The sequence below is a fragment of the Propithecus coquereli genome, unplaced genomic scaffold, assembly GCF_000956105.1.
Source record: "Propithecus coquereli isolate 6110/MARCELLA unplaced genomic scaffold, Pcoq_1.0 Scaffold104, whole genome shotgun sequence".
Lineage (NCBI taxonomy): Eukaryota > Metazoa > Chordata > Mammalia > Primates > Indriidae > Propithecus > Propithecus coquereli.
In genome coordinates, this window is record NW_012134303.1 from 7770259 (window position 1) to 7788769 (window position 18511).

At 39.6% G+C, this 18511-nt stretch overlaps 1 protein-coding gene across 6 annotated transcripts in view; it reads left to right on the plus strand.

Moving 5' to 3' along the window:
* Positions 1-18511, plus strand: part of PAK3 (p21 protein (Cdc42/Rac)-activated kinase 3) — a 272401-nt gene that overhangs the window by 164718 nt on the left and 89172 nt on the right. For all 6 annotated transcript variants that reach the window (XM_012645260.1, XM_012645252.1, XM_012645243.1 and 3 more), the window contains one exon: positions 16259-16460. In XM_012645260.1, coding sequence (XP_012500714.1) covers positions 16286-16460 — 175 coding nt within the window. In that variant the 5' untranslated portion in view covers positions 16259-16285. Of the gene's footprint in view, positions 1-16258; positions 16461-18511 lie in introns of those variants that run through there.

Here is an 18511-nt window from a genome sequence, read left to right on the forward strand (position 1 = left end):
GTGAGCCAGTGGATTAGGAGCCTTATACTAGAGCCATTTGCCACCAGTGATTTTGAAACACAAGAGCACCTTGTAGGAACCTCCCTAGTGTGTGACTTCTTTTGCTGGAGTCTCCCTGGAGCAAAAATGAGTGCAAAATATGCCCGTGCTGCCATTTGATATGGGTTCTGGCATGCTATGGGGAACAGCCTATACTATGGAACATCACTCAACCTCCCTCTTCCCCCTGCCACCCGCCAGTAGATTGAAAACTTCTTTGATAGCAAGAACTGTATCGTCTTGCTCATTTTGGGTTCCTGATGCCTAGCACAATGCTAGGTTCAGAGCAGCTACTCGTGAGACTCAATTAAGAAACTAAAAGGAGTAGATGGGCAGCAACATGTTATCAGTCCAGATCCAGTGTCTCTCTTCTTCTCTTCCTCAATCCCAGAATTTTGGTGGCATTACTGGCTCAGACTAGGGATTGTCTATGGGCCACACATAGTGCTAGACCCAGAGAGAGATTCAAATGGGTGAAAGACACAATACTCTGCCCTTGATGTACTAACATCTGTGCGGGAAGGATAAAGTTCCCATCAACATCAGTACAAGTCTTGAAGCTTAGGCTTGGAGGGGTCTTTATCATGAAATCCAGTGGTCTTCAAGCTCCAAAGGCCTTGAAGACCCACAAGTGGTTGGGGACAGCATTCAGAATTTAGGGAAGCCACTTCCCAAAGTAAACCTCCTCATAGACGTCTTGCTCAGCACAGAGCTGTGCCATCTCCCCAGAAGATTGTGTTATAGAGCACTTTGTCACTGGGCCTAAGGTAGAGGAAGAAAAGTGAGCTATAGACCTTAATGGAAATGTACTTAATTAAGATCTAGCCACCACCTCCTTCAAGAGAAGGCTAATGCCACCTTCATTTGCTGGCAATTTTACATTTGATAGTTTTTTGCCAATACCTCCAGATTCACCAAAGGCAATTCCTACAATATACAGTACTGATTGAATATTAGGAAGGGAAAATGCACTTACCTGAATTTACTTGAATTTAGTGAGAAACACTGAGAAGACTCACTCCCTTGCATTTATGTGATATTTTACACTTTTCAAAATATTTAATAACCCATTCTTCCATTATGATAGAGGCGTTAGGAGCAACAACTGTGGAGCCAGGCAGACCAGCATTTGAATCCCAGTTTGGCCAGTTCCTAGCTGGGCAACCCTGTTTGAGTAATTACTTATCCCCCTTAAGCTTCAGTGTTGTGATCTGTAAAATGGGAGTGACAGTAATGTCATCTACCTCATGGAATTGTTAGGAGGATGAAATGAGATAATATGTGAAAATGTTAAGCACAATGTCTGGCTTATAGTAAGTGTTCAACAAATGACGAGTCTTATTATCTTTACCCATAGCCATTTGAGGTGGATGCCTTCAAAGGGACAGATCCCTGAGATAATAGAATCAGTATGGTTCTTTGCAGCCAAAGACCTGATTTTTCACAGGACTTTTTGCGTCTTTTCCTTTAAGTCTTTATTTCTGCTTAGCCACAAGGTAGGTGTCAGTGCTCATTCCTACTCTAGAAGATGAGTGAAAAAAAGGCTTAATCCATAGAGAGTTTCCTCAATTCCTGTGTCACTTTAGGACATGTTTATCTTGCCACTACGACAATGTGTCTTTTTACTTTAGATGTTTCCTCTAGTCCTACAACTTCCCCGCTTTCTGAAATCAGTGAAGCCCTCAGTGATGCCGCCTTCATTTGCTGGTACAAAACTTGTGGGAGTAGTGGGTGGAAGTGACTCCTGGTGTAGGTGGAGCCAGCAGTTGGCTCTTTAACCATAGGCAGTCATCTGCCCTTGATTTTAATGTTGAAATGTTCACTTTGTGGGTAGAAGATCTGCCCATTTCTAGGCTTTGATCACAAGCACCACAGTGGAGGCACAGTTCACTTGCTGCAAAGCCCTAAGAACATTTGTGCCCATGCAAAAGCTGTAACTGAGAAAGCATCACATCACACTTTGTGTGACTAAGGAAGCAGAAATAAGAGCATGGGCATCGGAGTCACACAGACGTGGGATTGTATAGTCTTCTCTTTACTAGCTCTATGACCTTTGGCAAGTGACTTAATGTCTCTGAATGTCAGTTTCTTCATCTGTAAAGTGGAAGTACTGTAATAATAATACCTTATTTGGTTATGCAGGTTATGTGAACTTGTACATGAGTAACTTTTAGCAGAGTGCTTGGGACATGATAAGATCTCAACAAATGATAGCAATTTTGTTTATGGCTTGTGAAATCTGTGGCAATAATTATAAACATCTTGCATTGGTAGAATGTCTTAAATTACTTCAAAGCAGTTCCCACATGTGGATCATTTGATCTTCATAACCTTCTGGTAAGATGGTCACCTTTTCCAGATTAAGAAATAGACTCAGAGGGGCCAAGCAATATACCCAAGGTCATGAAGCTCATTATTGGCAGTGCTGGGCTGAGAAAGCATCAGTCCAGATTGAATATTTGCATCTTCACTTGGCAAAGCTTTTGGAACTATAGTTAGCAAATAAGAGCTATTTGAACTGAACATAATCCTTCTTGTAAAAAACAAGTTAAATGTGAGCTACAGTTTATCTGCTAGCTGAACCATACTGCTTCTCCCTGTATCTTGTACAATGCCCAGAACATGCAAGAGTACAACAAATGTGACATAATATAGCAGTACCCTTCCAAAAAGGGCTGAGTGATAATATGGCCACAGTGGCATCATTCACCACCAAGAAGATCTTTCTTGAGGCATACTGTGTGGTTCTGTTCATGCTACTCCAGTAACACCAAATGTTCAGAGTCTGGAAATTCTTAAAACACTGAAACACATCAACAGACCTCTGGTGCCACTTGGCCATGTCTCTTCTGACATGAAAATTACAAGACCAGTAAACTTCAGGGAAAGGATGGGAGGATGAAAAGATAGGAGCACTTTTGACCTGTCTGTAACATTTGCCTCATAGCCATACATTCATCTTGAAGCACTCTTCCCTTTGTTTCCATGACATCATATTGTCACTTCCTCTACTTCATTGACCATCTTTCTCAGGAATCACTGGTCCCTCTTCCTCTTCCAGCCCCTAGATGTTGGTGTTCCCCTAAGGTCTTCTTTTTTATTCTATACTCTTCCTCCAAATTAGCATCTTCAGCCCACACGTTCAGCTCTCCATTGAACAATTTCCTAATGCCAAATGAATGTGTTAGAACTGCTGCTGCAATTGTATTTATTTTCCTAATATCGCTATCTCTATTGAGAGGAATGGATATAGAGATATAATTTTTCTACCACATGTGAATTGAAGTTTCCCTTAGGTTTTTAGTACTTGCTATGTGGTTTATACTTCTCAAAGACAAGGTGCTTAGACATTTGGCTTGCGTCCCACTAGATATTCTTTTTTTTTTTTTTTTTTTTTGAGACAGAGTCTCACTGTGTTGCCTGGGCTAGAGTGCCGTGGCGTCATCTTAGCTCACAGCAACCTCAAACTCCTGGGCTCAAGCCATCCTTCTGCCTCAGCCTCCCGAGTAGCTGGGACTACAGGCATGCGCCACCATGCCTGGCTAATTTTTTCTATATATTTTTAGTTGTCCAATTAATTTCTTTCTATTTTTAGTAGAAACGGGGTCTCGCTCTTGCTCAGGCTGGTTTTGAGCTCCTGAGCTCAAACTATCCGCCCGCCTCAGCCTCCCAGAGTGCTAGGATTACAGGCGTGAGCCACCGCGCGCGGCCCCCACTAGATATTCTTAATTTAATTTTTACTGAGATTTCCAGTGTTTCACTGTTCTTATCTTCTCATTTTTGTATATTGACTTATATAAAAGTTACGTATTTGAGGTCGATTTGAAGATATTTAGTCTTTGTAGAATTGTTATGGTTATTGTTAAAGTCTGTATAAAAATTTAGGTGAATTTTCTATAAAACTCATTATAAGTGCTGTCCTATTGGCCAAAAACATTAGAATTATTTGTGCTCATTCTCTTGAGAATACAATTATTACTGGTGGTCCAATGGCTGCTAATACAAAGGACTTCCAACATACGCATATTTGTTATCAGCACACCAACTTCATTCATTGTTTTTCATCACCATTCTAAGCTAGCTGGTTGCTCTCATTTCACAAATATGGAAACTGAGGAGCCATTCTATTTGGAATCCCAAGTATAAACTAAAGGCTACAAAAACCATTAGGCCTCCTACCCTCCTCTGGGCCTCTTGGGATAGAAATATATTTCTACCCAGATTTCCATTTTGGGCTCCAGAGACCAGCTAATCCCACCAGGCCTGGCATCCTTGCCATTCTTGGCCTATGTTCACAATAGAGTCCCCTCTTGAAATCTCTCTTTTCTAGTCTCCCCCTCACCCTTACTCCCTGTGCTTCTGCTTCCCTGGCTGACTTTCTTAGTGTTGTCACTTTTCAAAATTATTTCCATGTTGCCACCTAGAATATCCCACTTCATGGGAAAAAATTTTCCCAAGTCTTCAACCTTAAGACATCTGCTACATTGTCACCTAAGTAGCAGTTCTGAAATTCAAAGCTAATCATGCTATCCTGCTGCTTGAAACCTCTTCATATACACAGGAAGAGTCCATACCCTGTAGAAAGGCCTATAAGACCCTTCTTAATTTGTCTTTACTAATCCTACTTTTTTCCATTCCTCTTCCTTCTCTCTAATCTTCTCTAGGCCTTAGCATGCATTATTCCTTATGCTTGAAACATGGTTTGGTTACGTATTCTTCCTAATTCAACTCTGGTATACTTTCCCTATGAAGCCTCCTTCTTCAGGCTACTGGGAGTCCCTCTCTCTGTTCTTCCACAGAAACCTCTTCTCATCTTTGCACTGACATGTCATGGCTGTCACCCATTATATGTTAAGTCTCTTCAAGGGCAGGGACAGCCTTCTTCATCTCTCACCCTAGAACCTGGTAAATTCCTGCTACCCTTCTTCCACTGTCCTTTCAAAGCATACTCTGCCTACCTCAACACATAATAGATGCTATGTAAATGCTGAATGAATAAATTTCTGAAAGTTTAATGATTTCCTAAAGACCACAGAATAATCCAGAAGTAGGACTGGAATTAGTCATTCTTCTTTTCTTAGCTGGGCATGATGGCATATGCCTGTAGTCCAAGCTACTTGGGAGGCAGAGGCAGGAGGATCACTTGAGGCCAGGATTTCAAGGTTACACTGAGCTATGATCATGCCACTGTACTCCAGCCTAAGCAAAAGAGTGAGACCCTGTCTCTTAATAAACACACACACTCACACACACACACACACACACACACACACACATCAACTCCCTCCCCAAATTTAGACTGCATGCACAACAAGATGCAAGTTAGTTCTTAAATGTATCATGAAAGGAAATAGTGTTTTTAATACAAGTGTTATATTCCTAACACATTTCCCAAAAAGAAGTTTGTTTTGCTCATATGTGGCTATAGTTCTAGAAAATGCTTTGTGTCAAACCATACTGATCCCTTCTTCTGTAGTTCATCAGGAGCCAGTGTCCTGGTTTTTTAAGTCTTACATATGTTACTTTCTTCCAGAGGTTTAAGATCTGTCCTCTTCCTTCTACAACACCGACATCATTTAGTCCAGCAGAAACAGGGGCCCAAGGCTAAGAAACCTAGTCTAGCATGCTTGGAGTGTTCATCGGTTGAAATATACTGTTGAATAATGATACCTGATACCAACCTAGAACTTTTTGTTTTTAAAATCCTGCTCAAGTATATCCTATGGCCCCTCTGGGAAAATGAATTACCCTTCCTGCTCCGTCCCTCCGAAGCATCTTATTCCTACCTGGGTTGCATCACACTGTTTCCTATTGTATGTATGCATGTCTGCCTTCCTCACTAGACTGTGAGCTCTTCAAAGATAAGGTCTGGTCTTTATTCATCTCTTTTTGTATACCTCCTGTTCCTGACATAATACCTGGTACATATGAATGTTGGTGACAGGGGGATGTAAGACCAAGCAGTGATGTTCTTTGGAATAATATCAAGCACGTTTCTCATGTGTGGTAGTATGATTTCTCATATAGCAGTCAGGTAAAGAGAGTCTTGCTCTCTTGTGAAGTGGTAAAGCCTCTGTTTTTTTTTTAGCACTCTTCATTTTGCAATGCACATATCTTTAGTTGTTTTGTAGTTCTATTTTTGTCCATGTATTTGACATAGATTTTATACATAATGTGCAGCCAGGAATGACACCCACTGCTGGAACCTATAACCTCACTCAAAGCTCGATGCTTGTTTATCTGTTTACACTCATCACCTCATATGGTACCTGGTACATAGGAACTAGTAAATATTTGTTGTATGAGTAAATGAATGCCCTCACAGATGAGTTGTTTTAGGAGTCCTAATAATAGATCATATTTTATACTAGAGTTACTGTCTGACCTCTCAAAGTGTAGTACATCTCTGTTTTGGATTCTTTGAAATGAAAGTCAACCAGAAATCAACAAGGATAAAGCATTAATTGGTACATTTTCCTATAAAAAGCAATGTTTGAATGTCATAAGAGCTTTTCTTTTCCTCTATTTATACAGCTGTGTAACCAATAGACTCTTGTTATTAAGATGTGCAGAAGAGTGTAGGGCATGTCTAGGCAATCTGCTAAAGGCCACAAAACCAGCTGCTGGTTGGCTAACATGATTGGGAGTGCTAAGACATTGGGAATTTATCAGGCTCCATCTTGAAGGAGAAAGAACACTCTGAGATGGGCATAATTTGATACAGAATAATGTATATTTATTATGAACACCCTGGTTTCTTCCCCTTTCTCTCCCCAATATTTTTTTCAGGATGTGTTCTGGGCCACAGCCCAGGCTCCACAGGTATAATTTAGGAGCTACTGACTGATTTCCCTTCAGGCCTGTTGATTCCAGCTTCTTGCACCAAACAATGCTTCTGCTTTATCTGCAATTTTCCTCCCAGAACACCAAATCTTCCTTCTTTTGAGGTGAAGGCTGGGGTCCTCTTATCTCAGCTTGGGAGCTTTCCAGGGCCACAGAAAGACTTAGGCACATAGCAATCTTTGCTTTGTATGTGTGTGAGCAGCTGCAACCAGTTATTAAAGTGATGAGCAGCAAAGGGAACAAACTACTTGGTGGATCCAGCAACTTGCAAATGAAGAGCTTGGTAAGCTGGGTATGGGAAAGCCAACATATTGTGGGCTCATCCTTCTGATCAGGATTTTGGTTTCTAGAAGGATTGCTTTGGGCTGATTATGATCTTTTTCATACCCATGGTGAGTTTTCTTTAAGGCAAAACATTTGTCGTTGGTGAGGTCAAAGATGGAGAATTCCTACAGCCGAGATTTGGAATTTCTTCAGTTAAGCCCATGGTCAGCTGAATGTTTATCCCCTCCTACTGTGAAGTGGTACAGATGGAAAGTAGGCCTTGTTATGTCCCATTCTTCCTTCAGTATTTGAGGAAAGCCTTTTTTTTAATAGATGATATTTCATCTTCCTTAACCATAGCTCCCAAATAGGATGCTGAAATGCACGTCCAGCTCTTTTAAAATATGGGCATATAAACTTAGGTCAAGGGGCAAAAACTTGAGGAAGAATTGATGTATTTTATACCAGTTCAAATTCTTTAGCCTCCAGTTCTGGCAAGAAGTCACTTTTGGTAAAATGTGAGTTTTGCTAAATTGATTTAAGGTCCGAGCTTAGAAATAATATCAGATCTCAATTGCCCCCATGTAGCTCTTTTCTTCAAATATGCAATGGACACCTTGCCTGTAGAAAGCTTATTTGGGTACAGGGAACCTGGGAATAGAGCAAGGATCTAGGATGATGAGCCACAATGCGCAAGTTGAAAAGCAGTGCCCAGGCACCCCTATGGTATGCAAAAAGCCCTTGTAAATTCAGGAATTGGATTTCTGAACCTAAATTTGAGGAAATTTGTGGATATTTCACTGGAATGGATCAAGGAAGGGTATAATTATCATTCATGCATAGTAACCAAGAGCAGTTAGAATTCCAGAGACTCAGGACATCGGTTTACCATATCCTGCTCACTTGGGATGTTAGTCTGCATCTAATTTGTTCCATCTGAATGCTTCCAAGGATGTTACATTCTCTGTTTGAGAACTAGGAAATGTTTTATCACTAGATTTTGCTTCCCTTGTCTTTTTCCCACCCATTCCTTTGAGGCATCTTTTAGAGTAATTCTGTTTTTTTATGCTTAAAAATATTTCTACCTCTGTTCTTTACGCATCTTATTTTCTCTTCTTAGAAGCATCAATATTGGAAATAAAAAGCTGAAACCTGTAATAATGCCTCAGTTTGCAAATATAAATACATGTCAGGTAATTATTAGCATTTTTTTGGCATTAGCTCATGAAGCATACGCAATGAATAATAAAGTATGGTGCTGCATACATTTAGAGGCTTAAGGCATTTGAAAGAGAACTATTTAAAAAAAAACAAAACAGAAAAACAGCTATTTGTCCCTCATAATATATGCAATATATGAGGTCTGGATGCTAGAGTATACCTATTGATTTCCTTATTTGCAATCTGACATTGAAATTTGCAACTATAACATACCGGCTTATTGGACTCAATTGATGTCAAGTTCCTGCTGAAAACAATGGAAGTCACTTATAAAAATGTTTAGCAGAGAACCAGGACTACAGCAGAACCGACCTCATTTGCTTGGGTGTATGAGAGAGAACATGAATGTATTCTGTGTGAGTGTGCTTGTATGTATGTCAGCAGTGAACTATCTCTTGCATGATCTAAGATTGAAACTAGGCAGCTGAAAAAGAGCTAGTACCTCCCTTGCTTGTCCGGCTGCTTTTGCAAATCTCCTGCCTAACAAGTAGCTCAGCTCCTCCTGATCAAATGATCTTAGAATTGGCTTCCCTCCATTACACACTGTAATGGTATCTCCCTGGCGAGGCTCTCTGAAACAGCACACCCCTGTCTCTGATAGCAGAGTTCCCTTGGTGAGTGCCCCAGAAGAGGCAAGCTCCAAAACAAGGCCGTCTAAGAATTAGTACAAGTGGCCAACGAAACCTGTTGGAGTTTTGTCAGTAAATCACTTAGCCTTGGGCCTTTGGATGGGAAAAGCAATTGAAATCAGTAAGTACCAGCCTGAAGTGGGTTGAAAATGAAAAAGCTAGACCTGTTATATGAATATTTTGGGAAGATAAAATGTCTGTATGAAGAGTGTGCGCATTTGTGGGTTTACTTGAATACACATTTTATTTGTGTGCTTTATAGGGAATTGACAAGAGTTTAAGAGCTTAAGAGATTCTAGTCTCAATTCTTTCATTTATTTTGTGACCCTGGGCAAGTCACTTAACCTCTGTGCTTTGTAAATTTCTCATGTGGAAAATGGGGGTGGTACTCCCTTCTTCACAACATTTATCTCAAGTTCAAGTAAGAACAAGATATGGAAGCTCTTTGGACGTTACAAAGTCATATATTTAAAAATGAGGTGTTGATAATTGCATGGTAGCTGGCTTCTAAATAATGCCCAATTGCTTAGCAATTAGACTAGTGCTGATATTTCCAAACATGCCTTCTTGTGTCTGATCTGCTACAAGTAGGCATATAAGCTTATGCAACATTATGAAAAACTTACTCATAGCTGCAACAAATACATAGAATGTATAGAGTTCCATTTCATTACCTCACACATGTATGTAATGCTTATTAGGAACAAGAGACTGTACTAGGTAGTATGAAGGCAAACAATTAAGACAGAGGAGCTCTTACCCTCAAGGAGCTTCTGATCTATTGAGGGGAGTGACATGCATGATGACTATGTGCAATTTGAGACAACATGATGGAAATGCTAAGTTTAGCCCATCTAGCTAACTGTAGTTAGTGGTTGGGCAATCCCTTTTCCACCTAATCTGAGATGACAGTGTGGGTTCAGAGCTCCGGGGAGATCCAGACCTGGCTCATTCTTCTTTCTGTAAAATACCCTCTTTGGCATCTTAGCATATTGTGGGAATTAATGCTTGAAAAGTGGTTACAAATCTTCTGATGCGAGTTGCTGTAGAAATGTAAAGCAATGTATATTATTTCTTTCAAATCATAAAACATTGTCCCTTTGGGGAATGCTAGATGATTTTTTCTTCCTTCCTTCCTTCCTTCTTCCCTCTCTCCCTCCCTCCTTCCCTCCTCCCTCCCTCCCTCTTCCCTCCCTCCCTCCTTCCCTTCCCTTCCTTCCCTTCCTCCCTCCCTCCCTTCTTTCCTTCCTTCCTTCCTTCTTCCCTCTCTCCCTCCCTCCTTCCCTCCTCCCTCCCTCCCTCTTCCCTCCCTCCCTCCTTCCCTTCCCTTCCTTCCCTTCCTCCCTCCCTCCCTTCTTTCCTTCCTTCCTTCCTTCTTTCCCTTTCTTTTTTTTTTTTTTTGGCAATTAAGTCCACTATATCTTCTTACATTATCAGTCATAAGTGAGCTGGTTGGTACATTTGTCAATAATGCATCCATGATAAAGTGGATTTAGTGTCATCATAAGCTAGTTAGCAAAGCATGGTTTGTTTCCCAGTCTATACCTGAAAGGTCAGATAGCCATCTTGAAAATGTATGCTTTTGGTTACCAGAGAGCCCTGGAAAGAGCCAGCAGGTATAACTCTTGGATCCTTTTGCCCACCACCAAAGTACAATTCAATGAACACATCATTCTGATAGTAAAAGCAGCAACCTCATCCTCAATACAAAGAACAACCTAGCATTGATATCGTTGTCTAAGGAGACATTATCTGACTTTAAGCCTGTGTTTACTTAATACCTTGAAGTCTAAAGGCTGTCATTAAGAGTTCAATTCTTCTTGATCTATAGAGGTAATTCTTGTTATAAAGAATTCTCAAATTCTATAAATTGGAAATACTCTCATGTTTTAACATAGCGAAAATTCTTTGACCAGATTATTATGCCTTTGAGATCCTAAAATCCATCTTCTTTTATGTGTGCTCATTTCAGTATGTTATTGTAGGGCTGTCATCTCCTCAGCTCTAGGTTTCTTACAACCCTGTTCTTCATATATGTATATCAGAAACATTAGGAAGTTCATCCTAGAAATTTCCCCTAGGCTACATTTCAGCCTTGTGTTAGATCCCCTCATTTGATATGAAAAGGACATTAAACAACATTGACGTGCTCACCAATTTGTGATAATAGCCTTATGTGGCTGGTAGTTTTGGAGCTTTACCTCTGGATTCATTAGATCATGACTGTTCATCTGCTGGCCTGGGCTTTTGTATTTGAAAGGAGGGTTGATTTGGTTTTCATTAGGAAAATATGAAAATAGTTATTTAGATTTTAAAAGCAGACAGAATAATGTAGACACATTTGTTTCTTATGTGTCTCTGATGTTATCAGATCTGATAAAATATTTATTTCAATTGCTTGTGTTTTAATAGATGACCTTGCAAGCCGTAGGACTGGTATTTCTGGATTCTCATCCTTTACATACCTGGGTAAAGTGCCTGTGGCCAATGGGCACAACTGGAATTTTTGGTTGTATCCAATCCAACACTTATGCCATAGCATGAGTTTTGGTCACATTAGCTGGAGTATAGTTGATTACTCATCTTTCCCCTGGACTTCTGGATCCATGCAAGTTGGTGGCTTTCTTTTTTAACCTACTAAGCACTCCCTGAGTGTCCAGTTTGGCACTGCACTGATTAAGAGATTCCCTTTTGGAGGAATGAGAGAATAATGACAATTATTTATAATGCCTAATCCTTTCATCTACAGTTGCCGTGAATTTTGATAATAGTCTTAAAATGCTTTGCACTAAAGTTCTTTGTCAAAGCAGGTCAGCGAGGGGCTGTGTATATTTGTTCATGTATTCACCTGTGCGCACGTGCCCTCACACTTGTGGGTCGGGGGAGAAGAGAGAGAAGGAGAAAGGGAAAGAGAGAGGTAATCTGTCCTAACACTCTGAAATAAGGGATGTTCAGACTCTTTGGGTATCATAATACAAGAGGCATATTTCTTATTGCTGATGAATTTCAATTGTAATTACAGAGCACTGGTAAACCACATTAAGTCCCAAGGGCTGGATCAAAAATATACACCATCCACAGAAGCCATTTGAATTATTTCTGAAAAACCTAATTGTTAAGTATGTAATTAATTTGTGAACAGATATAAACTGTTGCTGGTTGTCCATTAAATTTAGCTGTTTCTCCACAATGCTAAGGGCCAAGTTCTAAAAAGTGAAATGAATGCCCTGTGGCTAGATCCAATGTGCCACTCACTTGCATGTTTCTGTTCTGTTGTAAAAGCGAACGACAACAGTTAAACTTTAAAGATAAACAGTTTTTAGATTTGGGTTCCTAGAGAATAATGGTGTTTTTGTACAATTCTTGAAATAGAGCCTACAGCCACCAGAAACAATATAGTCTCTTTCAAGATCTTGGAAATAATGACATCATAGGCAGATTGAACCAGCAACCCATTAATAGTATCCTTTGTAGAGACCTGTCTCAGGGGAGGACCTAGCTTAGTAGATTGGCATTGTTTATAAACATAACATAATAGAATCCCCTTTTCTCTAGATTTGTCAAATAGTAGGAGATCCCTTCCACTTGGGAAATAAATACATTAACAGAAAGGCTTCCTTGCAGGTCCCTACCCTTTCTCCATTGGTCTTCTAAAACTGTGCTTTGAAAGTGAGTTAAAGATAGCAAGAACCTCCTGCACTACTCTTTTGTCACCAAATCAGAATTATCTGGAATCGTTAGCAGATGATGACTGCTTGTGCCTCGTAAAGAGTAGTGAAGAGCTGAAGTAGTATCAGAATAATTTGAGCAAAACCATATCTGAAATGTCTAGGGAAACAGATTATTTGGTTCATGCTTTACTAAGTTCCTGGTGTGGAACTGGACATAGGTTCTTCAATTTCATTTCTGTCTCCATAAAAGGTTTCTTCTAACTCTTCTTATGATGCTTTGATGAGTTAAACTGAAACACTTCCAGTTTGATGGACAGTGGAAAGGTATTCCATATAGCTGGGTCCTCTAAAGAGTGCCTGTGATACTGACCAAAGTAAGTGTATGTTGTTGAAATTTTGATCTGGGATTTTTAGTGCCATATAGAAAGAGTATAGTTTGAGTTTTGGATCCCAAGTATCTCTTTCTTCCCAAGCTAAACTATACCTGGTCAAATAAGGTGAGGATAATCAGGGAGCTTGAAAAGAAGCGGAGAATCTACCTGCTTCTCTGGTCAGAGGGAGTAATTAGAATAAAAAAAGGCAACTCTGTTGTTAGCCACACCTGTTTATCAAGAACAAAGGAGCATAGTATTTTAAATTCTGTAGTTGCACTAGAACCATGACTGGCCCAGACTCTTATTTGCCTTATTATGCCAAATCAGCTTTGGATATCATTTTAAAGAGGTCATGGGGCATGTTTCTCTGTCATCTGAAGTAATATATCATCAGAAAATATATATTAGACAGAAAATGGTGGCTCTCTTTCCTTATGAGACACATTGTTCAGAAATCTGTCTTCTAGGTATTTCGATTTAAATGTTCAGGTCCTTTGTGGTAACTTTGAAATTTCATTATTTTTACCAAGCTAGATTTTGTATATCTGAGATTTATGGAATAATGACTTCATATTTGGGCATTATTTCTTTTTTTAAAAAAAAGAATATTTTATTTATTTATTTTTTATTTCAGCATATTATGGGGGTACACGGGGGTCCAAATGTTTAGGTTACATATATTGCCCTTGGCCCTCCCCCCCATCAGAGCTTCAAGTATGTCCATCCCCCAGATGGTGCACACTGCACTCATTATGTATGTATATAGCCATCCCCTCCTCCCCCCTCCCATCTGCCCGACGCCCAATAAATGTTATTCCTATATGTGCACTTAGGTGTTGGTCAGTTAAAACCAATTTGATAGTGAGTACATGTAGTGCTCGTTTTTCCATTCCTGGGTTACTTCACTTAGTAGAATGTGTTCCACCTCTATCCAGGAAAATACAAGAGGCACTGTATCACCATTGTTTCTTGTGGCTGAGTAGAACTCCATCGTATGCATATACCACATTTTATTAATCCACTCATGTATTGATGGGCACTTGGGTTGTTTCCACATCTTTGCATTATTTCTGAACCCAGAAAAGTATAAAACAAACAGACAAAGAAAAAATTAGCACCTTGTTTCTGGTGGCAAATTCTTCTCAGTGACTAAATGAAAACCATGAACCTGTCCAGTACAAGTAACGCCACTGGTGAAGTCAGTCCTAAACTCACTTTAATTCTAGAGAAACGGTGAATTTAGAAGGACCAAATATCAAAATGCAAAAGAGAATGTAGACACATTAGCACTGGTTAAATTTAAACTCTGAATTTAAGTTCTAGTTAAAATATTTACTAGTACAAGTAGTATCTATAGTATACTTTATCCTTGACATCATAGTTACTTTTTTAAAATCATTTTTTATAGAGACAAGGTCTTGCTATGTTGCCCAGGCTGGTCTCCAACTCCTGGCCTCAAGTGATCCTCCTACCTCGGCCTCCCAAAGTTCTGGGATTACAGGCGTGATCCACGCCCTCCGCGTGAGGGCCAGGGCCACCGTACCTGGCCCTCAGTTACTTTTTTATTGTGCCTTGTACTATAGTTTCACCTATGTAGGAAAATGTGAGGCTCGTAAAATTGTCAGTGGTAGTGACAAAACATTTATTACTGAGTATTTTCATTGTTGTGATTACTGAAAAAATACAGAATTGGTCTTAATTCATTAAGATAATGCAAGGCATGACAATTAGGCAAAAGAAAAGAGATCTATCAAAATCAAGATCAAGCTAAACATTGCTAATTGGCAGTCATCTGTTCAGATGAAGAAGCTATTAATTGATACTAACCTATTCGTGAATAATTATAGACTGTATATATTTGAGAGAATTTAAAACATAGTAAATTTTTAAAAATTCTCCACATAACACAATGTAGCTTAGAGTGCATTACTGAAAATAATAAACACATTGTAACCAACAAAGAGCTAAAAAGAATTATGATGGATTATTTCTCATTACAACAGTTAATGAGTAGACCCCTGCTTTTGTTATTGTTGTTCTTAGGTTTGTTTATAATACATATTGCTGATACAAAGTGATATGCTAAGTCATATTTCGAGAGTTCTTATGCTGTTAAATTAGTGCCAAGTAATACTTGAGAAATTTACAGGGATTTTCTTGTAAGGAGATTTGATTTTCCTTGAATTCAAACTGGGGATTCACTTGGAAGGTACTCTTAGCACCTCACTTGCGCTGCTAAGTGTCAGGGCCTTGTGGAAGGACATGAATTACAGTAAGAAAACACCTGGAGACAGAAACATTTCCTTGGGGAGTTCATACTTTTCCAGTTCACTTTATTCTTACAGGGGAATGAAACCCAAATATACTCAGACCTAGACACAAGATACTAAAGAACAATGAAATTAAGAGAAAATGAGTTCCTAAAATGCAGACTGGATCTTATAACCGTGTTACCTCTGTCAACTCGCTTGTTGTTCTGTGTTCCAGGATGTAAAATATGACAGGGAGTAAGGTTATGGTGTCTCATCAGAAAGTGGCCTTCTCCTCTAGAGCTCTTCTTTGCTCATGGTGACATTTGGCCCACCTTTGTCTTCTACCTGCTTGGGAGACTATTCGGCATTGTTTGCCCTAACAGCACACCCCAACTCTACGAAAACTGCCAGATCTATGGGATGGTTTCTCAGTTAATTACCATAAAACAGGAGTGCATTTTGTAAATCAGGTACACACAAGTAAGAATCAGGCATCAAGGACGTCTCAATGTTAAAGCAGCTAACAAATCATTATTATGGGCCGTTAAAATCAACAGCCAAACCTGTGTAAATTCCAGACTCTGAGGAGATTGAACACCTTACCATTACAATCATCAGGACAGAATATTTAAAGAAGATTGTAAATTGCTCATTAAAGACTGAGAGTGGATTGCAAAAAATTGAGTTTCATCGTGGGAAAAACAAGGAGCCTTGTGTGTTTTTGTATACATACTGAAAAGCCATTAATTATTGCCTTCACTTTCCTCTTTTGAAAATTGCATCAGGGTCTTTGGGGAGGCAACGTTTTTCCCTCCAGAAGAGAAACCCCCCAAAATGATCCACACAAGACCTGAGAAAGTGTGAGACCAATGCTTTTGTTTCTAAGATGTTAGACTCCCCATATTTACTAGATTTTTTTTAGACCTCTCCTTCCTTAACTCCTGTTTTCTCCTCCTTTTTTTTAGGAGCTGTGAAATCGCTTGTAACTGAAAATGTCTGACGGTCTGGATAATGAAGAGAAACCCCCAGCTCCCCCACTAAGGATGAATAGTAACAACCGGGATTCTTCAGCACTCAACCACAGCTCCAAACCACTTCCCATGGCCCCTGAAGAGAAGAATAAGAAAGCCAGGCTTCGCTCTATCTTCCCAGGAGGAGGGGATAAAAGTAAAGTATCAGTGGCTGGGCATTGAAAAGGGGCTAGTTTATTCTTTCATTGTCACTTTCTTTCTTGGGTAGTTGTTTCTTGAGCATTGGCTGTTCAGGGCCTGCCTGCCCTTTTACATCCACATCTTCGGAGGTTGCATTTTATCAGAGGATAATGTTTGATTGACTTACTGTGGGCTGACAGAAAATACACTTATGCTGTGTTTGCCTTTCACATAAAATTGAATGCATAGTGTTAAGCCAAGGAAAATCAGAAACAGTACTGTCTTGAATATATAAACAGTGACTTTCTTTCTGATAACTGAGAGTAGAATTTACAATAATCCCTTCCTAAATTTAAGTTGTTCTTCTTGGAAATTCGAGTATAGGTTGATTTATTTCTGTATACCTTTTCGGTAAGTGTGAAGATTTTGAATTGAGTATACAGGAGTCAGTCCAAGTTGCCACAATATTATCTCTCTGACTATATCACAAGGTGGGAAGAAACTTCTGAGTCATTTGTTTCCACTCTCATTCTTCTACCAGTTGTCCCCTACACAATCAGCCCATGCATCACAATATATTATCATTTATCCTTCTGGTGTTCATAATACCATTTGGTGCTTAAATATCATATGCTAGCACTTTGTGACACTCAGGGATATGAAATCTCTAGTAAATAATTGTCAGGTCGCATTAATTAGCATAAAGCTGAAACATGGCTTCTATAGATGTGACTATTGAGGCAGATGAGAGTGAAGCAAGTACAAGGGCACTGGCACCATAGAGAGTTGTCAGAAGGTCAAGAAGGGTGATGTCTTTGGAAGACAAAAGGAACATTCTCAATCTTCTTCAAGATAGAACAAATATTGTAGGTTGCCTATACGGTGTTAATGAATCTGCAATTCATACGACAAGGAAAGCTGAAACTCTTACCAGGGCCAGAATTGCCTCTTGCACACCAACATCACTTAAAAGACGCTTTGTTCTTCATGACCCAAGGATGGAAAAGATGAAAATCTCTTAAACCTCTGGATTGAGGATAAGCAAAAAACGAACCACATTCCATGCAAGGGATCTGTGACCATGCAAGAGAAATTTTCAAAGACATGTTTTTAGACACTGAACCGGATTCAGAAAAAAAATTGCTGAGAGCAAGGGATAATTCGAGAAATGTAAGGTGCACCATAAGCAGGAGACCATGTTTTATGTGATGGTGGTGCCAAAGAACAAACTACTAGATCTTGCAGCTCCTATATTGTATCCGCCACAACTGCAGAAAGTGGTTGAAGAAGGGGATTATGTGTATGCACAGAGCTTTGGTGCTATTGAGACCATCATGCTTTGGAAACCCTTGAATAATCCTACCTGTCATTCTGGAGAGCAAGAGCCAGCTGATACTGAGGTCAGCAAAATCAGAGACGCTGACATTTCTGTTTTGTGCCAGTACTTCAGGTGACTTCATAGTGAAACCATTACTGCTCTGCAGAAAAGTGTGCCTATATCTTCTCAGGGGAAAAAACTGAGCCAAGTTTCCAGTATACTGACAAGCAAACAGAAAAGCCTGGATGAGTCTTCCTCTCCTTAAGGAGTGGTTTCAACAGTTCTTTCTTATGGAAGTTCCAGACTTAAACAATCCATTTGGTATCTCAGGTACATTTTCCCATGTGCATGATAATGTTGAGGTTGTTTTTATAACTTAGCCTCATGTCTCAGATCCTTGATCCCTTAGATCATTGTTTGATCTGGTCATTCAAGAAGACTTACACTAAACTCATATATAACTTTGTTCAAAATCTTGCAGTTTCCTCTATCTGAAGATCCTAGTGCATAAGATTCCTACACCGTTACTAAAGCTACATTCTTGATAAAAGAGGCATTAGATAGTTTAACAAAGCTCGTCATTAGTGTCACCTGGGAGAAGAACTGGCAAGAGATAGTGAAATATCTTTCAGTGATCACTCTGAAAGATGAAGAATCTTTGGATCAAGAAGAACCTATGGATGAGGATGAACATTTGGTGCAAGAATAATTATCTCCTGGAGGTGAATCTGAGCCTGTTGACACTAATT